The sequence below is a fragment of the Mesoplodon densirostris genome, chromosome 16, assembly GCF_025265405.1.
Source record: "Mesoplodon densirostris isolate mMesDen1 chromosome 16, mMesDen1 primary haplotype, whole genome shotgun sequence".
In the NCBI taxonomy this organism is placed as follows: Eukaryota; Metazoa; Chordata; class Mammalia; order Artiodactyla; family Ziphiidae; genus Mesoplodon; species Mesoplodon densirostris.
Window position 1 is genome coordinate 46,021,016 of NC_082676.1, and position 24,668 is coordinate 46,045,683.

At 45.7% G+C, this 24,668-nt stretch overlaps 1 protein-coding gene across 3 annotated transcripts in view; it reads right to left on the reverse strand.

Moving 5' to 3' along the window:
- Positions 1-24,668, reverse strand: part of KATNIP (katanin interacting protein) — a 201,059-nt gene that overhangs the window by 26,211 nt on the left and 150,180 nt on the right. For all 3 annotated transcript variants that reach the window (XM_060077977.1, XM_060077978.1, XM_060077979.1), the window contains 3 exons: positions 19,593-20,460; positions 3,203-3,928; positions 2,188-2,393 (listed from right to left, as the gene is read on the reverse strand). In XM_060077977.1, coding sequence (XP_059933960.1) covers positions 2,188-2,393; positions 3,203-3,928; positions 19,593-20,460 — 1,800 coding nt within the window. The remainder of the gene's footprint in view (positions 1-2,187; positions 2,394-3,202; positions 3,929-19,592; positions 20,461-24,668) is intronic.

The window sequence follows — 24,668 nt, forward strand, 5'->3', positions numbered from 1 at the left end:
ATGACTGGTAATACGGGCGGGCCCAGAAACCCTGAGTGCATCTGAGTCCTTGCCGGAAGTTCTTACTGGTAGGGGAGGAGTTTGACACTAACCAGCTCAGGTGATTAGATTTTCTGGTACAGGGAAGGGCCCTATCTAGTTTATCTAGTGAACCAGAGGAAGCGGGGAGGGAGAGAGATCTGGAGGGAGGGATGGAGGGAAGGAGAAGAAAGAATTCAAACGTAGAGAGTGGTTCTCAATCCTGGGGCCTGTGCATCGGCATTTTTAAAACCTCCTCTGTGATTCCCATGGGCAGGCAGATAAAGAACCCTTGGTCTACAGACACAGTGGGCTGCCACATCCTGCTTCTTGGGTCTCTATGTAAACTCTTTTCATTAGATCTCTGCACCATAAGTCAGGGTAGAAGTGCCTGTACTACGTCACAGACAGGAAAGCTGAGATGCAAAAAGAGGTGAAGTCGCTTGTCTGGATCTTAGAGTTTTTAGTGGGGATGGTGTTTCGGTACCAATGACACCCTGATGACCCCTCAGTCCAGTCCCTAGGGACAGCCTCTCCAGGCCCCTGCCCGGCTATGGGGAGGAGGGAGAGGAAGGTTGTCTGCCAGAAGTTAACCCCTGATGCTGAGTGGCCTCCCGGAAAGCTGCTGCCCTGGAACCCACATGCCTTCTCCTGCTTTCCCTGGCACCCTGCCCTCCCTGAGCCTCCTGCCACGCCCCCTGGTGGATGCACCCGACCCGGGACACCTAGGTGGGCGTGGGGCAGCTCCAGCCCAGCCACCTGCTAGGGGTGTGACACTGACATGGCCTCCCTGAGCTCGAGGTCCTATCTTTAAGGCAGAGAGAGTGATCCCTCCCTGCCCCTCCCAGGACTAGATCCTATCAGAGCTCCTGAGCAGGGACTTTGCCATTTGGAAAATGTTGGGGGAATGAAAGGCCTCAAGGCCATCTCCCAGCTGGAGGCCTGCGCAGCAAAGCCAGACCACGGACATGTTTTGTGGCCCGCAGAAGGGTTGAAAACATCATGGATTAGTTGCCAACATTTCTTAATGGGGAGATTTTTACATAACAATCCAGATTTCTGGTTTTCTTTGAAAAAATCAGGACAACCATCAACAATGAGCTAGCTTGTCTGAGTGGGCGGGGCAGGGGCATGTCACTGTACCGCCTTGGTCATGACCTTCTTGTGTCCGAACCTTTTGTCTGTGGTTCCTGGTTCTTTCCACTCTTCCCCCCACCCTCTTTAACCATCTCCTCTTTCTCCTATGGCCTCAAGAACATCCCCGGAGACCCTGGTGTCTCTTCACCTTGAGTACTCGTCTTTGACTTGGGCTGACCCTTGCCCTGAAGGTCATCTTTCATTTTTGATAATTTGTCCATTAAAAGCACAGACTCTGGGGCTTCCCTGGTGGCGCAGTGGTAGAGAGTCCACCTGCCAATGCAGGGGACACGGGTTCGTGCCCCGGTCCGGGAGGATCCCACATGCCGCGGAGCGACTGGGCCCATTAGCCATGGTCGCTGAGCCCGCGCGTCTGGAGCCTGTGCTCCGCAATGGGAGAGGCCGCAAGAGTGAGAGGCCTGCGTACCGCAAAAAATAAATAAAGAAATAAATAAGCACAGACTTTGGAGTCCTGCATTCAAGTTCTAGCCTTGTTATTCTCCCAAGGGTAAGGCCCTTAGCCTGTCTGAGCCTTGGTTTCCTAAACGGGGATATTAATCATCTCTACTCCAAGGGCTGTCAGGAGGGTTAAACACCATAACAAGGTGCTCCACAACTGGATCACGGTATGTGCCCAATAAGTGATTGCCAGGATCATCATTCTTTTAATTCTCAAGTCGCCTATTAAAAGCATTTCTAGCCCTTCCATCAAAAACAACAGTGAGTGATCAAAATGTAACCCAAAGTAAAAATTCCCCTGAGACTGTCAACCTCTAAATTAGAGAAATGACACAGAACTGATTTCCCTTGGCTTTGATTAAAATTTGAATACTTCCTTCACTTTGGTTTAAAAAAAATAAAAAATAATTAGAGAATGAAATATGACCTACAGAACAAAAATGAAGCAGAAAAATGGGAAATGTCAAAACGGGAGCACCAGCAGCTTAAACGAGATCCATCTTCATTCCTCCTGGTATACTCTGAGCCAGGAGAAGAAGTCTCTCTGGGGCGCCCACCCGCCTCCAGTCCTACCTGGTCATCAGCCCAGGAGCCAGCCTGGGTGTAGGGCCTCTCCTCCCCCCGGCCGTCGGCCGTGCTGGGCCTCCTCAGCGCCTCCTCGCACCGCAGGCTGCACAGGCTCTCCACGTCCAAGTCAAACGTCTCATCAGAACAGAAGATGGCCTCAAGAATGTCATCATCGGTTGTGAATAAGATCGTGTCTCCAAAGTGCTCTGGAGCTGGCGGGGTACCAGGAAGACAGAAGAGTCAGCTCACCCCGTGTCCCAGTGATGTGCAGACCAGGAACCTAAACCCACCAACCTTTGGGCTAGAAAGTCCCAAACCACTAACAGGTCTTGATTTGTGTAACTGAGCCTTATTCTTCTTTACGTATTTGCAAATGGAATTCACAGACCATAAGAACCACATAGATTTAATGAAGGCACCTAATCTAATGAGAACCACTGTGGTCTGTCATGAAATAAGGGATGTTTCTTAGGCGCGGGTGAGGCACGGTAGCTGACGCTGTTGGTGCCCCATCCAGATCCTTTGCCGATCCTTATAGGGGGTCTTCCTGGAGGGGTGTGGGAGTTATGTCCCAACCAGGGGAGTCCGAGGGTTCCAAAGCCCTGCTGCTTTGCCTTAAGGCAGGACAGACCCTGCAATTTACACTCCAGAGCTCCCCTTGGGATCAGGCTGAGGCTGGGCTTCCCCTGAAACGATATCCTTGCCTAGCTTCTTCCCCCCACCCTTCCATATCCTACACCCCTCCCTGCCCTACAGGGTCTCCTGAGAGCACTCCCTCCATAACTCACTTGCACTCATCAGGCTCAGGCCCTAGGAAGCTAAGAAAGGCTGGTACCCAGGGGAGGCGTTTCAATGAGGTCAGCTCTTTCACACCCAGCAGCAAAAGGGGAGGAGCGGGCCAACTCTTGGAAAAGGAGAGAGACCTGTCTGTCACTGGCTAGCCACTAAGGTTAGTTTTTCTTCAGAGCCTCAGCCAGTAGCAGGTAGGGGTTTCGAGAGCATTCTTTCAGACATTCTGTACCTCCCGTCAGGGTTCCCGAGGCTTTGGCGATTTCTCCCTTAAAGATGCACTGCGTATCTAACAGCATCGTGATGTCCTTCACACCCCGGAAGGAATGTATCCGCGATTTATTGTAATTCCAGATCCTGATCAGGGCGACTTGGCAAGGCTGCACGAAGTCGATGGAGATGGAGTGGGACTTGCCCGGCGTGAAGGGGGCCAGCCAGACATGCATGTCGTCCTGGGTCCTATTCACCCCGTCGATAAGGTTGGTGACCACACGGGGGTCTTTCCCATAGGCCGGTAAGATATTGATGTCCGGGGGGTCGGCTTGAATGTTCACAATTTGCACCGGCTCTCCCTTGGAACTGAATATTTCTATCCCGTTAAGGCCAACGTAGTGCCTGTCCCCCCACGTGGACTTGATGTCGACGACCAAGTGCTGTCCGTAAGGCAAGACGGGGATTTTAAAGTCACCCCCGTCATCTATCTCTAGGGAGCCGTGGTCCTGTCCTTTCATGGGCTCCGGCTTCTCCTCCTTCCAGGGGTGCGGCTGGTCGCTGTGCCGGCTGCTCTTCTGCTGCTGCAGGAACTCATCCAGGATGTCGCCTTGGAACTCCACGTTGGAGATGCGTCCCTGGTGGGAGTGGTCAAAGACGGTGAGGGAGTTCCACGATTCACGTAAGGTGTGTTCCTGCTTGCTGTGCCACTGGGGCCGCAGTGGCGTCCGGGTGGACCAGGCATCCTCTGGAAGGAAGGACACAGGAGAGGCGAAGCCCCATTAGTGGCGTGTGTGGAAGTGGGGACCCTTAGAGATCGTTTCACCCAGTGGCTCTCAGCTGGGTGGGGGTCACCCTCGGGGGAAATTCTAGAAACCAGTGGGTGGTTCGATGCTCTTGGCTATCTCAGTGCCTATTGGCCCTGCTGGCGCTTGAAGGGTGGGACCAGGGATGTGACTGTCCCTCACTGCCAGGGATGGTTCCAGGCACAGAGTACACTCTTCTGTCTCAGGCGCCATTCAGGTCGGTAAAAAAATTGTTTATGGTCACCCGAGTCTGGAACCTAGTTGTTTTACAAAGAGCACAGTGTTTCTCGGTGTACTTTGAATTTTCTAAGAATGCGACTACCATGCAAATCAAGGGAACACTCTCTGCTTGTGTGAGAACCTTTTCAGAAACTCACGCGACCCAGGGCGATGCTGCTGCCTGCGGAGTCTGAGTCAGCAACCCCAGGGTCTGCTCTGAAGACTGTCACAGCCACGTGACTCTAACGGGGTGTTTCAAAGACTGCCTAATAGCAGGCGGAAGGCTTGTGAAAGAATGTTACATGGAAAAACAAAGAGCCAGGGGGCTTCCCTGGTGGCGCAGTGGTTGAGGGTACGCCTGCTGATGCAGGGGACACGGGTTCGTGCCCTGGTCCGGGAGGATCCCACATGCCGCAGAGCGGCTGGGCCCGTGAGCCATGGCCGCTGAGCCTGCGCGTCCGGAGCCTGTGCTCTGCAACGGGAGAGGCCACGACAGTGAGAGACCCGCGTACCGCAAAAAAAAAAAAAAAAAAAAAAAAGAGCCAGATGGGCCATTTTATTTTATTTATTTATTTATTTATTTATTTTTTATTTTTTTGCTGTACGCGGGCCTCTCACTGCTGTGGCCTCTCCCGTTGCGGAGCACAGGCTCCGGACACACAGGCTCCGCGGCCATGGCTCGCGGGCCCAGCCGCTCCGCGGCATGTGGGATCCTCCGGGATCGGGGCACGAACCCGCGTCCCCTGCATCGGCAGGCGGACTCTCAACCACTGTGCCACCAGGGAAGCCCCAGATGGGCCATTTTAGATGAGGCCTCTCCTAGTGTGGGCAGCATGTCCCGACGTGTTAATATCAGCGTTTCTGCGTGGTGAGTAGGAAAGACTTGTACTTTCTTCTTTGACACCGTATCTTCTAAGTTCCCTACGTGTAATTTTTATAATCAGGGACAAATTCTATTAAAAAACCAAACAACCCAGGTATATTACAAGGTAAGGAATTTACTTCTACTCGTGCTTAAACTGGCTCCAAGAGCCGAAGCTGCGTCTGGGGCATGCGGAGAACACGGGCCTGGCCCTCAGAGGCATGGCTCTGAGGGCCCTGCTCTCCTGCTTGTAGAATATTAAAGCCCTGGTGTGTGCATCTAAGCAGCAGCCGGTCCTCACGGCCACGCCATGGCTAACTGCCATCTAAGGGTGTCATTCTGGAAAAACAGCAGCTGATGACACTGACATTCTGTTTTTCCTTCTTTCATATCATGCTGCGCCCTGCACTCCATTTTCTGCCTGTCTCCTCGGGGGCCTGGCCCCATCAATTATCTCCTCTCTCCAGAATCTTCAATCACTCCTTCCCCACTGGCATCTTCCCCTCTCTCTGTCTGCAGACATGCATAAATCTCTCCTACCTGAAAGAGAAAGGAACCTGACCTGATCTTGGGGCTCCCTCCCACCACCGTCTTATTTTCTCCCTCCTTTCACCGAAGACACTACATCCTCATCACCACTGCCCTCTCTCACCACCATTACCCTCTCTCGACCCCCTGAAGCTTGGTTCCTGTGGGCAGAGTTGTTGTTTTGCCCACCCAGACTCCACTTCTCCTTCTCCTAGGAACAAAATTCTGATTTTCCCCACCTTCAGTCCATGCAGATTAGGCAAAACACGGACAGCATCCTTCCAAGCTGGGCTCGTGAAAGGAAGTACGGGGAGAGAGAGGGGCTCTCTTTAAATTGGCACTGCTGAGCTGGTAGGACGGAGGGGTGGAGTTGTTGGTGGCCATTTGCTACACTCTGTGTGTGGGGAGCCTGGCTGAGAATGAAGCCAACCTGGGGAACGTGAGCTGAGAGATGCAGAGTCCTGATGACAATCATTTGAGCCCCTGGATCCAGCTGCACCTGAAGTCAATCCCTTTGTGGTTTTCTGTTCCTGGCATCCGTAAGAGTCCTATAATTCCCACAACCCTCCACTGAAGTGACTTTCTCCAAGTACACAATGACTCCAAGTACACAACCTTTTCTCAGTTCTCCTTCCCTGCTCGACATCCCAGGCAAAGCTCCTCCATTCAGCAGTGCCCCCCTCCACCAGCTTAGGAGACATCATCCCTTCCTGGTTCTCCACTTCCCCGGCCAACAGCTCCTCTCTTTGTGTCATGGCGCCCTCCACTCCTCCCTGCACGCTAAGTCTGGTTGTGCCCAAAGCCCTCAGCTCCATGCAGTCCTCTCCCAACCCTGCCCTCATCCAGCTCCTGGCTCCCATGCGGGCCCTGCTCACTGACATCAGCCAAGTTCTGGCCTCTCTTCCTGGGGTACCATCTTCCAATTCCAAAGACCCCTTGGACGGTCCAGACATGTCCACTCTGTCACTTCAAACTCCGGGTACCTAAAATGGAGTTTGTCATCAACCCCTCTAACTGGCATTATCTCTACTACATTGAGAATAAAGAAAATCTAACTCCTCACCGTGCCCCTAGGGCCCTGAGTGTGGACCCCCAACTCCCGGCTGACTTCTCCAGCCTAGCCTCACACCCTTCTCTCCACGAGCATCCCACTCCAGCCATGCCAGCCTTTCATTCCATGGACACAAGTCTCTCCTTGCCTCAGAGTCTTTGCCCTTACTGTGCCCTCTGCCAGGAACGCTCTTCCCCCAGAGCCCCACTTTGCTGGCTCTTCTTGACACCCTCCTTCTTGGAGAGGCCTTTTCTGCCCTGTTCCCTGCTGCATCCCAGGGCCTGGCACAGAACCTGGTGCCTGGAAGTGCTCAATAAATGTGTGCCAGTAAAGGGACGGGTGGTTGGCGCCACCATCACGTACCCCCTGTGCTCAGGGCTGGATGCTGAGGGACTCCCCCTCCACCGGTCAGTTCTCCTACACTTCCTGTCCTCTCCCCTCCTTCTCAGCTGTCATTAACAAGACCCCAGGAGTTCCTTCCATCCTTTCTTCCAGGCATGAGGCTTAACATCTGGCAGAAGGAATTTCCCATATGGATCGTCATGACCTCAGTTTACTGTGATTTGATTTCCACTGACTGAAATGAATGGGCTGGGTTGGTCTGCAAGGGCAACCGAGGAGAAAGCGCCAAAAGTCTCGTGTCAGGGGACTCAGCCTGCCTTTTTCTGCCAGGGTGTGCAAGAAAGGCAGGACTTGGCTTTCATCCTGTATCTGCTTTCTGACCTATTCTCCCTGAGATGTACGTACGTCCTGGGTTTTAAAAGCAGAGAGGTATAGACTTTGTCTTGGACCTCTCAGGTGAAACAGCAGGCTGGGGCCCACGTTTCCCTCTGTCACACATGACTCATTAGACTTTGGGAGTTGGGCAACTGCTGGGATTGGTGCTTTGTCCTGTCTGTCAACATTCCTGCCAACAAATCTGAACTGACAACAGAAAGCTACTGCTTTAATCTGTAGTCCACATGGTCTGGGAGGGACCAGTATGAGATGATGGGATTAAAGGTTCAAAACTACTCTTTGGTGGAGATTAATATGAACTGCAAAGTTCTGAACTTCAGTTTATAAAAATCACTGGCACCACTATGAGGTAGGCATTAATTGCTATTAAAATGGGAGTGAAAAAGCATGTAGTGAGATGCAACAAAACCACGTTTATTCGAGGTGAACAGCCAATTAGCCATAGCTGACTGGACTAGGGGTGGACACCTGACCCATGCCAGCCAATCAGCTTCTGCCCTGAGACTCTGGAATTGTATTCTGGAGCTAGAGCTGGGAAATTGTCACTTTTGGACTGCAAAGCCATTTCCTGCCATGTGCACAGAGGAGGGGTGAGGAAGAGTGGACCTGCAAAGAAGCAGAGGCAGGGCCCAGCAGCCCTGGAGAGTCAGGGAGAAGCTTCCTCAGTGCCTACTGGCTTTCTGGTTCCTCCTTCAAATCCCATGTGATGCTTCCTGTCTTTGGGGGTCCAGGAGCTTCTCAAATAACACCCCATTTTACTGCTCAAACTGGGCCCATGAGATTTCATTCACCTGTAGCTAACTGACCCCTGATAAAGACACTTCCAAAATGCAGATGTCATTACAATGAGATACTTTGTTTAACAAAAGGATTTCCAGGCTCTCTATTATGGTGACAGCACGATTCCAGTCCCAGGGAGGATCGTTGGCAGTCATTCATTCTACAAGCACTGTTGGGGGGCTTGGCCCCCACTTTTCCTGAAGGGCATGGCTATGGGATTTGGCTCTATGTAATGGGTAATTTAAAATTTCTAAGCAACTTTCCTTTTTAGCACGACCAGCTTAACAAGCATGAAATCTCAGGGGCTCAGTTCTTAATGTGTGTTGAGCCAAGCAGTGAAATGCCTGGAAGGAAATTAAAGTGAGACAAAGTCTTCTGAACATGGACAAGTTAGAAAAATGCCCATCACCTCATAACTCCCAGAGGTTCTTTGGGTCTGTTTACCAGGAAGGTTTGGAATTGCCTAGCTCTTCTGGGGCAGGTGGCTGATGACAGCTGGGGAAACAGGGCACTGTAGGGTAGTAGTTCGAAGCATGGATGCTGGAGCAGGACTGCCTGGGTTCAAATCCTGCTCTAACACTTATTGGCTGTGTGACCCGAGGAAAGTTACTTAAACCTCACATTTTCTTTTCTTTTCTCTTTTTTAATCATATAACTTTCAGGTGTACAGCATTGTGGTTCAACATCTGTATACACTACAAAGTGATCACCAACATAAATCTAGCTCCCATCCATCACCATACAATTGACCTCCTTCATCCATTTCACCCACACCCCAACTGCCTTCTCCTCTGGTAGCCACTAATCTGCTCTCCATATCTATAAATTTGTCTTTGTTTTATTTTGTTTGTTTTGTTTATTAGATTCCACATATTAGTGAAGTCATCGGTATTTGTCTTTCTCTGTCTGACTTATTTTACTTAGCATAATACCCTCAAGGTCCACCCATGTTGTTGCAAGTGGCAGGATTTCATTCTTTTTTATGGCTGAGAAGTATTACATTGTACATACATTATTCCATGTACATATATACTATATATATATATATGTATATATATATATATATATATATATATATATATATACCACATCTTCTTTATTCATTCATCAGTGGACACTTAGGTTTTTTCCATATCTTGTCTCTTGTAAATAATGCTGCAATGAACATGGGGGTGCATATATCTTTTCAAATTAGTGTTTTAATGTTCTTCAGATAAATACCCGTAAGTGGTAAAGCTGGGTCATATAGCAGTCCTATTCTTAATATTTTGAGGAATCTCCATACTGTTTTCCATAGTGGCTGCACCAATTTACAATCTTGCCAACAGTGTACAAGAATTCCCTTTTCTCCACATCCTCTCCAACATTTATTATTTCTTGTCTTCTTGATAGTAGCCATTCTAACAGGTGTGATGGGACATTGCCTTGTGGTTTTGATTTGCATCTCCCTGATAATTAGTGATATTGAACACCTTTTCTTGTGCTTGTTGGCCATCTGTATGTCTTCTTTGGAAAAAATGTCTATTCAGACCCTCTTCCCACTTTTAAATCTGTTTGTATTCTTTTGTTGAGTTGTATGAGTTCTTTATATATTTTGGATATTAACCCCTTAAAAGATATATGATTTGCGAATATCTTCTCCCATTCGGTAGGTTGCCTTTTCATTTTGAGGATGGTTTCCTTTACTGTACATAACCTTTTCTGTTTGATGTAGTCCCATTTATTTATTTATGCTTTTGTTTCTCTTGCCTTTGGAGTCAGATCCACAAAAACATTTATAAGGCTGATGTCAATAAGGTTACTGTCTATGTTTTCTTCTAGGAATTTTATGGTTTCAGGTCTTATATTCAAGTCTTTAATCCATTTTGAGTTAATTTTTGTGTATGGTGTAAGATAGTGGTCTAGTTCCATCCTTTGCATTTGGCTGTCCAGTTTTCCCAACACAATTTATTGAAGAGACTGTCCTTTCTCCATTCTATGTCTTTGCTCCTTTGTCACTGAATAATAGTCCATATGTGCATGGGTTTATTTCTGGGCTCTCAATTCTATTCCATTGATCTGTGTGTCTCTTTTTGTGCCAGTATCATACTGTTTTGATCACTATAGCTATGTAGTGTAATTTAAAATCAAGGAGCATGATACCTCCAGCTTTGTTCTTCTTTCTCAAGATGCTTTTGGCTATTTGGGATCTTTTGTGGTTCTATATACATTTTAGAATTATTTGTTCTAGTTCTGTGAAGTACACCACTGGAATTTTGATAAGGATTGCATTATATCTATAGATTGCTTTAGTAGTATGGCATGGACATTTTAACAATATTAATTCTTCCAATCCATAAGCAAAGAATATCTTTCATTTTGTGTGTGTGTGTCTTCTTTAATTTCTTTCATCAGTATCTTATAGCTTTCAGTGTACAAGTCTTTAACCTCCTTGATTAAATTTATTCCTAAGTATTATTTCTTTTTTTTTTTTCTTTAGTAATTGCTTTTCCTTGATAAGGATTTCTCACTCATTACAGGGAAACTGCAAATGTAATAGTTAAGAGACACGATTCCACTGTAGTAACATTTTTCATCCTGACCCTATTCCCAAGGTTAAGAAACTACTCGTCAGTTTAATGTTTTCTATTTGCTTCTTTGCCAGCTGCATGTTTCTTTTTTTTTTTTATTTTACAAATTTAATCAGTTATACATATACATATGTTCCCATATCCCCTCCCTTTTGTGTCTCCCTCCCACCCTCCCTATCCCACCCCTCCAGGCGGTCACAAAGAACCGAGCTGATCTCCCTGTGCTATGCGGCTGCTTCCCACTAGCTATCTACCTTACGTTTGGTAGTGTATATATGTCCATGCCGCTCTTTCACTTTGTCACAGCTTACCCTTCCCCCTCCCCATATCCTCAAGTCCATGCTCTAGTAGGTCTGTGTCTTTATTCCTGTCTTACCCCTATGTTCTTCATGACATTTTTTTTTCTTAAATTCCATATATATGTGTCAGCATACAGTATTTGTCTTTCTCTTTCTGACTTATTTCACTCTGTATGACAGACTCTAGGTCCATCCACCTCATTACAAATAGCTCAATTTCATTTCTTTTTATGGTTGAGTAATATTCCATTGTATATATGTGCCACATCTTCTTTACCCATTCATCCGATGATGGACACTTAGGTTGTTTCCATCTCTGGGCTATTGTAAATAGGGCTGCTATGAACATTTTGGTACATGTCTCTTTTTGAATTATGGTTTTCTCAGGGTATATGCCCAGTAGTGGGATTGCTGGGTCATATGGTAGTTCTATTTGTAGTTTTTTAAGGAACCTCCATACTGTTCTCCATAGTGGCTGTACCAATTCACATTCCCACCAGCAGTGCAAGAGTGTTCCCTTTTTTCCACACCCTCTCCAGCATTTATTGTTTCTAGATTTTTTGATGATGGCCATTCTGACTGGTGTGAGATGATATCTCATTGTAGTTTTGATTTGCATTTCTCTAATGAGTAAAGATGTTGAGCATCCTTTCATGTGTTTGTTGGCAGTCTGTATATCTTCTGTGGAGAAATGTCTATTTAGGTCTTCTGCCCATTTTTGGATTGGGTTGTTTGTTTTTTTGCTATTGAGCTGCATGAGCTGCTTATAAATTTTGGAGATTAATCCTTTGTCAGTTGCTTCATTTGCAAATATTTTCTCCCATTCTGAGGGTTGTCTTTTCGTCTTGTTTATGGTTTAAGGATTGCATTATATCTATAGATTGCTTTAGTAGTATGGCATGGACATTTTAACAATATTAATTCTTCCAATCCATAAGCAAAGAATATCTTTCATTTTGTGTGTGTGTGTCTTCTTTAATTTCTTTCATCAGTATCTTATAGCTTTCAGTGTACAAGTCTTTAACCTCCTTGATTAAATTTATTCCTAAGTATTATTTCTTTTTGATGCAATTGTAAATGGAATTGTTTTCTTTACTTCTCTTTCTGACAGTTCATTATTAGTGTATAGAAATGCCACATATTTCTGTATATTGGTTTTGTATGCTGCAGTTTTACTGAATTCATTTATTAGTTATAACAGTTTTTTGATGGAGTCTTTACGGTTTTCTATATATAGTATCATGTCATCTGCAAATAGCGAGTTTTATTTCTTCCGTTCTGATTTGGATGATTTTTATTTCTTTTTCTTGCCTAATTGCTGTGGCTAGGACTTCCAATGTTGAATGAAAGTGGTGAGACTGTGCATCCTTGTCTTGTTCCTGATCTCTTAAAGGAAACACTTTCAGCTTTTCACCATTGAGTATGATGTTAGCTGTGAGTTTGTCACATATGCTCTTTATTATGTTGAGGTATGTTCCCTCTATACCAACGATGTTGAGAATTTTTATCATAAGTAAATGTCGAATGTTGTCAAAACCATTTTTTAAATCTATTGAGATAATCATATGATTTGTATTCTTCATTTTGTTGTATCATGTTGATTGATTTGTGGATATTGAACCACCTTTGCATCCCTGGAATAAATCCCACTTATTCATGGTGTATGAGACTTTTTTTTTTTTTTGCGGTATGCGGGCCTCTCACTGTTGTGGCCTCCCCCGTTGCGGAGCACAGGCTCCGGACGCGCAGGCTCTGGACGCGCAGGCTCAGCGGCCATGGCTCACGGGCCCAGCCGCTCCGCGGCATATGGGATCCCCCCAGACCGGGGCACGAACCCGTATCCCCTGCATCGGCAGGCGGACACTCAACCACTTGCGCCACCAGGGAGGCCCGGTGTATGAGACTTTTAATGTATTGTTGGATTAGGTTCACTCATATTTTGTTGAGAATTTCTGCATGTATGTTCATCAGTGATATTGGTCTGTAATTTTTTTTTTTTTTTTTTTGGTGATGTCCTTGTCCAGTTTTGGTATCAGGGTAATGCTGGCTTCATAAAATGTGTTTGGAAGATTTCCCTCCTCTTCAATTTTTTGGAAGCGTTTGAAAAGACTAGGTATTAAATCTTCTTTGAGTGTTTTGTAGAATTCACCAGTGAAGCCGTCTGGTCCTGGGCTTTTGTTTGTTGGAAGATTTTTGATTACTGTTTCAATCTCCTTACTAGTAATTGGTCTATTTAAATTTTCTATTTCTTCATGATTCAATCTTAGAAGATTGTTTGTTTCTAGGAATTTATCCATTTCTTCTAGGTTGCCCAATTTACTGGCATATAATTGTTCATAGTAGTCTCTTATGATCCTTTGTATTTGTGTGGTATTAGTTGTAACTTCTCTTTCATTTCTGATTTTATTTATTTGAGCCCTCTCTCTTTTCCTCTTGGTTAGTCTAGCTAAAGGTTTGTCAACTACATTTATCTTTTCAAAGAATCAGCTCCTAGTTTCACTGATTTTTTTCTATTTTATTTTAGTCTCTACTTCATTTATTTCTGCTCTGATCTTTATTATTTCCTTCATCTACTAATTCTGGGCTTTATTTGTTCTTTTTTTCTAGTTCCTTTAGGTGTTAAGTTAGATTGTTTATTGGGAATTTTTCTTATTTCTTGAGGAGGGTCTGTATTGCTATGAACTTCCCTCCCAGAACCACTTTTGCTGTATCCCACAGATTTTGGTATGTTGTATTTCTGTTTTCATTTGTCTCCAGGTATTTTTTGTTTCTCCTTGATTTCTTCAATGCTGCCCCACCCCCAGTTGTTTTGTAGCATGTTGTTTAATCTTCTTGTTTTTGTGGTTTTCCCCATTTTTTTCTTTTTTTTTTTTTCTTTTTGCGGTATGCGGGCCTCTCACTGTTGTGGCCTCTCCCGTTGCGGAGCACAGGCTCCGGATGCGCAGGCCCAGCGGCCATGGCTCACGGGCCCAGCCGCTCCGCGGCATATGGGATCCTCCCAGACCGGGGCACGAACCCGTATCCCCTGCATCGGCAGGCGGACTCTCAACCACTGCGCCACCAGGGAGGCCCTTCCCCATTTTTTTCTTGTGATTGATTTCTAGTTTCATACCACTGTAGTTGGAGAAGATTCTTGATATGATTTAAATCTTCTTGAATTTATTGAGACTTGTTTTGTGACCTAACATGTGATTTATCCTGGAGAATGTTCCATGTGCACTTGAGAAGAATGTATGTTCTGCTGCTTTTGGATGGAATATTTGGTATATATCTGTTCATCCGATCTGCTATAATGTGTTGCTTAAGTCTGATGTTTCCTTATCAATTTTCTCTCTGGATGATTTATCCATTGAGGTAAGCAGGGTGTTAAAGTCCCCTACTATTACTGTATTGCTTTCAATTTCTCTAAGTCCATCAATATTTGCTTTATATACTTCGGTGCTCCTATGTTGGGTGCATATACATTTATAAATGTTATAACTTCTTGTTGCATCGACTCCTTTATCATTATGTAATGTCCTTCTTTGTCTTTTATTATAGTCTTGTTTTAAAGTCTATTTTGTCTGATATAAGAATAGCTACTCCAGCTTTCTTTTCATTTCACTTGCATGGAATATCTTTTTCTATCCCTTCACTTTCAGTCAGCATGTGTCCTTACTTCTGAAATGAGCTTCTTGTAGGCAGCATATAGATGAGTGTTTTTTTCTTTTAATCCATTAAGCCACTTTCTGTCTTTTGATTAGTGAATTTAGCCCATTTAAAGTAATTATTGGTAAGTAGGTAATTACTGCCATTTTGTGAATTGTTTTCTGGCTGTTTTTGTAGTTCTTCTCTGTTCCTTTCTTTTTCTTTTCTCATTTTCCTTATGTTTTGGTGGCTTTCTTTAGTGCTATATTTAGATTCCTTTCTCATTTTCTTTTGTGTATTTACTGTGAGTTTTTTCCTTGTGGTTACCATGAGGATCACACATGCCATCCCAGGTAAGCTGCAGTCTGTTTTAAGTTGGTAGCAACTTAAATTTGAACACATTCCAAAGCTTTGTCTTTCTACTCCCCCTCCACACATTTTATACTTTGATGACAAGTACTCCATCTTTTTATTTTATGTATCCCTTAACAAACTATTGTAATTTTAGTTAATTTTTAACATTTTTGCCTTTTAACCTTCAAGCTTGCTTTATAATTGATTTTTTAAATAGATAAATAAACACATTTATCTATCTATCTATTTATCTATCTATCTATCTATTTATTTATTTTTGGCTGTGTTGGGTCTCTGTTGCTGCGTGCAGGCTTTCTGTAGTTGTGGCAAGCGGGGGCTACTCTTTGTTGTGGTGCATGGGCTTCCCATTGTGGTGGCTTCTCTTTGTTGCAGAGTACAGACCCTAGAGCATGTGGGCTTCAGTAGTTGTGGCATGTGGGCTCAGCAGTTGTGGCTCATGGGCTCTAGAGCACAGGCTCAGTAGTTGTGGCATGCGGGCTCTAGAGCGCAGGCTCAGTATTTGTGGTGCACAGACTTAGTTGCTCCACGGCATGTGGAATCTTCCCAGATCAGGGCTTGAACCCGTGTCCCCTGCATTGGCAGGCAGATTCTTAACCACTGCACCACCAGGGAAGTTGTGCTTTATGACTGATTGATCCACTACTTTTATTATATATTTACCTTTGCCACTAAGATTTTTACATTTGTATGTTTTCATATTATTAATTAGTGTCATTTAGTTTAAAGGAGTCACTTTAACATTTCTTGTACAGCCAGTTTAGTGGTGATAAACTCCTTCAGCTTTTGCTTACCTGGGAAACTCTTAATCTCTCCTTCAATTCTGAATGATAAACTCGCTGGGCAGAGAATTCTCACTGGAAGTTTTTTTCTTTCAGCATTTGGAATATGTCATGCCATTCCCTTCTGGCCTGTAAAGTTTATGCTGAAAAAAAATCTGCTGACAGCCTTAAAGGGATTTCCTTGCATGTCACAAGTTGCTTTTCTCTTGCTGCTTTTAGGATTCTCTTTTTATCCTTAACTTTTACCATTTTAATTATAATGTGTCTTGGTGGGTGTCTCTTTGGGTTCATCTTATTCAGAACTCTCTGGGCTTCCTGGATGTCTGTTTCCTTCCCCAGGGAAATTTTCAGCCACTATTCCTTCAAATGATTTTTCTCGCCCTTTCTCTCTTCTCCTTCTGGGAGCCTATAATATGAATGTTATTCTGCTTGATGTCCCAAAGATCCCTTAAAATATCTTTATTTTTTTAAAATTCTTTTTTCATTATGCTGCTCTGTCTGGGTGAGTTCCATTGCTTTGTCTTCCAGCTTGCTGATTTGTTTTTCTACCTCATCCAATCTGCTGTTGAACCCCTCTAGTGTATTTCTCAGTTCAGTTATAATTTGTGTGATACTTTCTATTTCTTTGTTGTTCTCGCCATGTTTGTCCATTCTTCTCCCAAGTTCTATGAGCATAATTTGACCATTATTTTGAGCTTTTTATCAGGTAGATGGATTATCTCTGTTTTGTTTAGTTCTTTTTCTGTGGTTCTGTCTTGTTCTTTTGATAGGAATATATTCCTCTGTTTCCTCATTTTGCCTAATTTTCTGTGTTTGTTTCTATATATTAAGTAAATCAGCTACCTCTCTTGGTCTTGAAGGAGTGGCCTTATGTAGGAGATGTCCTATGGGGCTCAGAAATGCAATCATGCCTGGCCACCAGAGCCAGGTCCTCAAGCAGTGTCCCCTTATGGGTTGCGTGCACCCTCTTATTGTAGCAGGGTCGTGGATGCTGCTGCCATGCATTGGTGGGCAGGGCTGGCCCCTGGAAAGACTGCAGTGCTGGCCACAATGGCTGATGGGTTCTAGTGGGCAGGGTTATCACATAGTCAGCTGTGAGGCCTGGCTGAGGTGCAGGGGTGGGTGGGGCTCTAAATGGGGTGTGTCAACTGGTGCTAACAGACTAGAGGGAGAATTTCAAAATGGCACCCACCAGCATTGGAATCAGCAAGGTAGCCTGAGACTGGAAAAACGGCTCCCTCAAGTTTCTCAGTCCCCAGGGAGCGTCCCAACTCATTCCTGCCTCTTCAGCAGATGCTTCAAGATTAGTAGGTGGATCCCATTCACCTACGGTCCATGCACTTTTCAGTCTGGTGTTTTTTTGCTGGTTTTCAGGTGGAGTGAGTGTGAGTGTGCCCTTTAAAAGCTAGCTTTCCATTCTCTGCAGTTCTATAGTTTTGAGTGTATTCCCCATTGGTTTTCAAAGCCAGATGTTTTGGGGCCTCATCTCTCTTGTGCAGGATCTAAGGACTGGGGTGCCTGACGTGAAGCTCAAATCCCTCAATCCCCAGGGAAAGTAACTGTACCTGTGTAATCCCTCCCATCTGTGGACTGTCACACCTGGGGTGTGGTTTTTTTCCTTGATGAGATCATCTCTCTGCCTCTCTTATCTGCCTTGATGCTGCCCTTTTACCCTTTCTTGTGGAGACTCTGTTCATCCAGTTTTCAGGTCCTTTTCAGCGGGAATTAGTCTACATGTAGCTGTACTTTTGTTGTGTCCATGTGAGGAGCTGAGTTCAGGATCTTCCTATGCCACCATCTTGAACCTCCCATCTCACCCTGCTTTCTTACCTCACATTTTCTTTATCTGTAAAATGGGACTGGTATGAGGATTAAATGAACCCGTTTGAGTAACGTGCCCAAATGACAGCCTGGCTTACTGCAAACATGCCATGCATCTAGCCATTGCAGTTCCTTCTTTCCATCATTTCTCCCACACTGCAGAAGACCCACCATGAGTCAGGCACCTGGGTCCTGGGGACCCCAACACAAATAAGATGCAGTCCCTGCCCCCAAAGAGCTTCTCGGTTCTGTTCTCCTACTCTTCTCTTCTCCCTGATACCTAGTCTCAGGGTTAAGTCTTGGTGGGGGTGGGCAGCAGAATCTGTAAGGCTGGGGAGCCAGAGGGGAAGCTCTGCCTGGGAGAAGGGAGCCAGCTGCTCACCATGGAAAGGCACTCAAGAGTCTGAGGGACTTGCTCTGCCCTAAGTAACATTAAGGGTCTGAAAGAAGCCACAAACTCTTCACATTTCTATGTGTAAACTCTGGCTAAATGCAGGCCTTTGGGGTCTGTCCAGTAGACAGTAATAGTGCAGATACTAATGTAATTCACTAAAAATATATATACATTGGCTTCACATACAGATACACCAAGAGGCAGAGTCACCGAATGGGAATGACGATGACAATGATGATGATAACAATAATAATAATAATAAATAGCAGCAGCTAACATCTGTTGGGTGCTCTATGTCCCAGGCACAGTGCCAAATGCTGCACATGTAGGATCTCATTTGATCCTCCCAGCCCCTCGTGAGTTGGATATTACTGGTGTCCTTATAAACGAGGAAACTGAGGCTCAGGGGGATTTCAGAACTTGCCCACGGTGTGGGTTGGCAGTGGGGAACCAGGATACATGCCCAGTCAGTTTGACTCCAGGGCTTCTGCTCCTGTGTGGTAGGGGGTGGGGATAAACTCAGAGGATCTAGAGGTGAGCCTTGCCTTGGTAGGTCCAGGAGCTCTGTGGGCAAGAAAGGATGTAGAAGCTAGTGTTGAAATCATGGCCACCACTTCTGGAGCACTTTCCACATGCCAGGCTCTGGCTATCAACTCATTTGAAGCTATCAACTCATTCATTTTTCACAACACTGTGGGGCATGGGGGTTCATTCCCATTTCACAGATGAAGATGCTGAGGCTCCGAAAGTGGAAATGCCCAGCTCTGTAGGACCCAGTCTAGAGGTCCCAGACCTATAAGTAGCAGAGCTTGAATTCAAATGGTTTGGCTCCTTGTTGCTATGCTACACTCCATCCCAGTAACCAAATCTGAGGGCAAATACTCAGAAACCCAGCCGTTGGCACCTCCTTTCAGATCTCTTAGAGATAATCTACTGCAAAGTTCAAAAAGCAGGTGAATCCTGCTAGCAGATGTATATATATATTTTTTGACCCACACAGTGATTTAAAAATAATCTCCATCAGTTGCCAATGTTAAAAAACAAGAATATTCTACAATTTTGATTTCTCTTGATAAAAGGAAAAGGGAGATCTGGCATACTGGTCTTGTATTCCTGAATACCATAGTCCTCACCATTCCCTATAGTCCTTCCAACCCCCAGGCAAGAATTGATTGCTATTTTTCATCACACTTGTATTATTTTTCTAATGGTATGGTTAAGAAGAAGTGAAGTTCTTAGAGACCAACGTCTCTATCAGAGGTGGGATAACAGTCTAGATTGGAAAAGCCATGTTTTGCAAGAAAAATGGACAAAGGAACATATCTTGGAGGTAATGACAAATATATCTATGAGTTTAACATGCAAAGTGTGCCTTGCCCTTTTCACTCATTGCTACCACCCCTGTGGCCCCTGAGACAGGGAATTTGTGACCCTTAGTTGAGAAGAACCCACTTGCTTTGCAGATGAGGAAACTGAGGTCCAGGGAGCAAAATGGCTTCATGCCAATCAGTGGCCCTGGGCTCAGGTAAGATGGCCCCGAGTCAGACTGTTTCCCAAGCTTACCTCTGCTGTCTGGCTGGCCATCACCATGACTGTTGTTGAGGGCATCCTTCCTCAGGCCCCTCCTCCCACTAGCAGGGTGCTCCCTGTGGGAGGGTTGGTTAAAGATGTCGAAGTCATCACCGCAGACTCTGGGGGTCGCTCTCTGAGCTCTCTCGCTGGCAATGACATTCCAGCTGCTTGCCCGCCCTTGCTCACGCCTGGGGCCTTTATCTCCAGCCTCCGTCTCTCCAGGCCCCTCACGGATGATATCTGCTGATGGAAGCCTGCCTCTCCAGTCCAGCGGCTTCTCCGGACTCAGCCAGAGGGGTTTTGACTTCGGGCCTCCCTGCTTCCTGCCTTTCCCTGTGGGAGAAGGTTGTAACCAGGATGGGGTTTTCCCTGGAGGCTCAGAGACTTTTCTGCCCATAAGGTTTTCCAGCTGTTGGATCAGCGAGAGCTCCTGGTCAAGAGGAGGAGGGCATTCCTCAGGGGAGGAGTGGGGAGGGACACTGGGCATGCCACCTGGCGAGGATGGTGCGGCTAAAAAGCTGCACTCTTCCTCTAACTTGGACAAATTGTCTTCCATGCAGTCAGGAGGATTCATCCTTCCACCAAATAAATTTCCTTGTGAAGAAACCTTCACATCCTCTGCTGCTCCAGCTGGCTGCGAGTAACTGGCACCGAGCTCCTCGTCCCCATCGGTGCTGTTCCTCTTGCGGGCACCTTTGCTTTCTTCTGAGTGGGCAGCAACGCTGTTTTCCATTCTCTCATTTTGCAGGCCCACCAGGATGCTCTGTGGGGCCTCGTCACCTCCTTTGTCTAAGTTGCCATCAAAGATGAGTTTTTTGTTGACATAAAGCTTCACGTTTTTGGCCCCAATGTCAAGATCCTGAAAACACAAAATTTCACAAAATGAAGATGCGTGGCATAGGACTGATGTATCAGAATTTGAAGGGAGCAGATGAAAAAGACAAATGTGGGACGCTGGACACGGGAGCTTTCTGAGACCACAGCACTGGGGCTGTGAAATCAGACTCCTTTTCATTTTGGCACAAAGGGTTACATATGTTATAAATCAAAGGATTTTCACAAAGCGGCGGCCTCCATGGCCATCTTCATCATCATTACCTCCTGCTGGGACACATGTAATAGCCTGCTAATTGGTCTCCCTGCTTCCTGTCTCTTGCTCCTCCAACCTCAGCTTCACATTGTCACCCGTGTTAGTTTTCTACAAAAGCAGATCTGGCCCAGTCACATCCCTTTGTGAAATTCTTCATGTTTTTTTCACTGCCTATAGCAGGGTTCTTTAAAGTATGGTTCCTGGGCCTCCTGTGTCAGAAAAGCTTGGCAGGCACATAAAATGCAGATGCCCTAGGTTCCATGGGTGCCATATTTTGGGGGCCCTGAGAGCAGAGCCTGAGACAAGGATTTGAGTGCAGGTAGCTTATCAGCAGGTGCTCCTAAGAGGGAGAGTCAGGTAGGGCAGGTGAAAACCCAAAAAGGTTTTGGGGCTGGTCACTGCTGTGGGGAACTGGGGCTCCATCCAGCTGGGACACTGTGAGGGACCGGCAGAATGCATCTCAGAAGTGTCCCTCCAAAGGCGGGAGGCTGGGTGTTTATCCACTGACTCCCTTCCCTGCTGTTGATGGATGCCCCTGGGGACACTGACTCCCCGCCATGACCACAGGCTAAGCCCTCTAGGGGCTTTGGCAAAAGGACCCAAGCAGAAAGGCTTAGAGCCTGGAAGCACTGGAAGTGGTGCCCAGTCAGCACGCCTGGGACTGTCCCAGCGCAGCTGTGGCCACAAGTGGAGGGGAGCCCAGAGGATGCGGTGTGAGCGCTGCACTTGTGTGGAGAACACCAGACCCATGAGATGAATTCCAAACCCCTCAGCATGACATACAGTAACCTTCACAAAAGGGTCCCTGCTAGCCTTCTGTCTCCTCCTTTCCCAGCACATGTGCCCCGTATCAGGCAGGTATTCAAGGCTTCTTGGGTCATACTTAAAATTAGGGGGCTTCCCTGGTGGCGCAGTGGTTAAGAATCCGCCTGCCAATGCAGGGGACACGGGTTCGAGCCCTGGTCTGGGAAGATCCCACATGCCGTGGAGCAACTAAGCCCGTGCACCACAACTACTGAGCCCTCATGCCACAACTACTGAAGCCTGTGCGCCTAGAGCCCATGCTCCGCAGCAAGAGAAGCCACTGCAATGAGAAGCCCTCGCACCACAATGAAGAGAAGCCTCCACTTGCTGCAACTAGAGAAAGCCCACGCACAGCAAAGAAGACCCAACGCAGCCAAAAAAAAAAAAAAAGAAAAGAAAAAAAAAATCAAATAACACCTCCTCCTGCTACTGCCTTATTTGGCCATGCCTCTTTACACAAAAACATTTTTAATAAACAGCTTTCTCGAGGAATATAATACATACCTCATACAGTAAACTGTACATGTTTAAAGCATACAACTTAATGGATAAAGAAGATGTGGTGTGTATATATATATATATATACACAATGGATATTACTCAGCCATAAAAAAAGCATGAAATAATGCCATTTGCAGCAACATGCATGGACCTAGAGATGATCATACTAAGTCAAGTAAGACAGAGAAAGACAAATATCATGTGACATTGCTTATATGTGGAATCTAAAAAAAAGATACAAATGAACTTATTTACAAAACAGAAATAGACCCACATTCATAGAAAATAAATTTATGGTTACCAAAGGGGAAAGGGAGGGATAAATTAGGAGTTTGGGATTAGCAGATACACACTCCTAAGTATAAAATAGATAACCAACAAGGATCTACTTATAGCACAGGGAACTATATTCAATATTTTGTGATAACCTTCTCAGTGAAAAGAGTCTGCAAAGGATATACACACACACACACACACACACACACACACACACACACACATATATATAACTATATATAACTGAATCACTGTGCTATACACCTGAAACTAACACAACATTGTAAATCAACTATACTTCAGTAAAAAAAAAAACATACTGCTTGATAAGTTTTAACACATATACACCCATGATCAAGGTAATGAACACACCCATCACACACAAGGTTTCCTCATACCCCTATGTAATCCCTGCCACCCTATCTTCTTCCCCCACCCCAAGCCAACCACCCATCAGCCTTCTGTCACCAAGGATTACTCTGCATTTTCTAGAATTTTTCTATAAAAGGCATCACACACTATGAACTCTTTGGGGCCTGGCTTCTTTCACTCGGCATAATAACTCTGAGATTCATCCATGTTGTGTCAATGAGTAGTTTTATTCCTTCTTATTGCTGGGGTGCCCCACAATCTGTTTGTCCACCTTTACAGCAAACTCTAAGAGTCACAGTCATAGCTGCGCCTCCTGCCCACTGGCCTTTGCCTCCTCCTCTACACGAACCCACCCTGCCAAGGGTGCCAGAAACTGGGTCACAGAACTTCCCTGTTTGCCTGGACGATTCTGACTTATTCCCGTTGCCCTGGTCTATCACTCATAGAGCCTTCTTTTCACTCCAAAGGGTGCCCTGGTTTGGACAATCAGCTTTAGGGTCCAGCAGGGGATCAGACCCACCAGGAAGTTCTCCGTTCTCAGGTAGACTGTCCTCCTGCCCCCTGCTCTCACCGCAGCCCAGGCTCCCCGCTGTTGCTCCTCTTCAGCTGGGCCTTGACCAGTTGGGCTGGTCCCCGGCCTCCCGATTTTCCTGCACCCTCTCACCAGGGGGTCCCACTCAGGCCCAGGGCCCTATCATTCTCTCACTGGTGACTCCTGACTATTTAATTTTACTTTATTATTGAAGTATAGGTGATTTACTATGTTGTTTCAGTTTCAGATGTACAGCAAAGTGATTCCGTTTTATATATGTGTGTGTGTATACATATTCTTTTCCATACTCTTTTCCATTATGGTTTTTTTTTAAATAAATTTTATTTATTTATTTATACTTTTGGCTGCATTGGGTCTTTGTTGCTGTGCGTGGGCTTTCTCTAGCTGTGGCGAGCGGGGGTTACTCTTCGTTGTGGTGCGCGGGCCTCTCATTGCGGTGGCTTCTCTTTGTTGCGGAGCACGGGCTCTAGGCGCGCAGGCTTCAGTAGTTGTGGCACGTGGGTTGAGTAGTTGTGGCTCACGGTCTCTAGAGCGCAGGCTCAGTAGTTGTGGCGCACGGGCTTAGCTGCTCCGTGGCATGTGGGATCTTCCTGGACCAGGGATCGAACCCGTGTCCCCTGCATTGGCAGGTGGATTCTTAACCCCTGTGTCACCAGGGAAGTCCCTTCCATTATGTTTTACTGCAAGATATTGAATATAGTTCTTTGTGCTATATAGTAGGTCTTTGTTGTTCATCTATTTTATATATAGTAGTTTGTATCTGCTAATTTCCAACTCCTAATTTATCCTTCCCCACCCCCTTTCCCCTTCGGTAACCATAAGTTTGTTTTCTATGTCTGTGAGTCTGTTTCTATTTTGTGAATAAGTTCATTTGTATCAGTTTTTAGATTCCACATATAAGTGATATATGATATTTGTCTTTGTGTGATTTACTTCACTTAGTATGATAATCTCTAGGTCCATCCATGTTGCTGCAAATGGAATTATTTTTGTCCTTTTTTATGGCTGAGTAGTATTCCATTGTGTATATGTACCACATCTTCTTTATCCATTCATTTGTCAGTGGACATTTAGGTTGCTTCCATGTCTTGGCTATTGTGAATAATGCCAATGAACACTGGATTCCTGACTATTTTAATCTCCAGTCCTGACCTCTCCATCCAGCCCACAGTGACCACGTGACCTCTCTTCTTGGATATCTAACAGGCGTCTCAACCTTAACAGGCCCCAAACAGAATGATCAACCCACTCTTCCCAAACCTTGTCTTCTTTCATCTCAAAAGTGGTTCCGCCGTTCAGCCAGCTGCCCCAAACCTAGGAGTCCTTGAGTCTTCTTGCTGTCTCACTCACACATCCAATCCATCAGAAGCCCTGCAGCTCTACCTCCAAAACCCCTCTGGAATCTGACCTCTTCTCCCTGAATGGCGGCCGCCTCCTAGCCCGGGCCACAGTCATCTCTCCTGGAGACAAC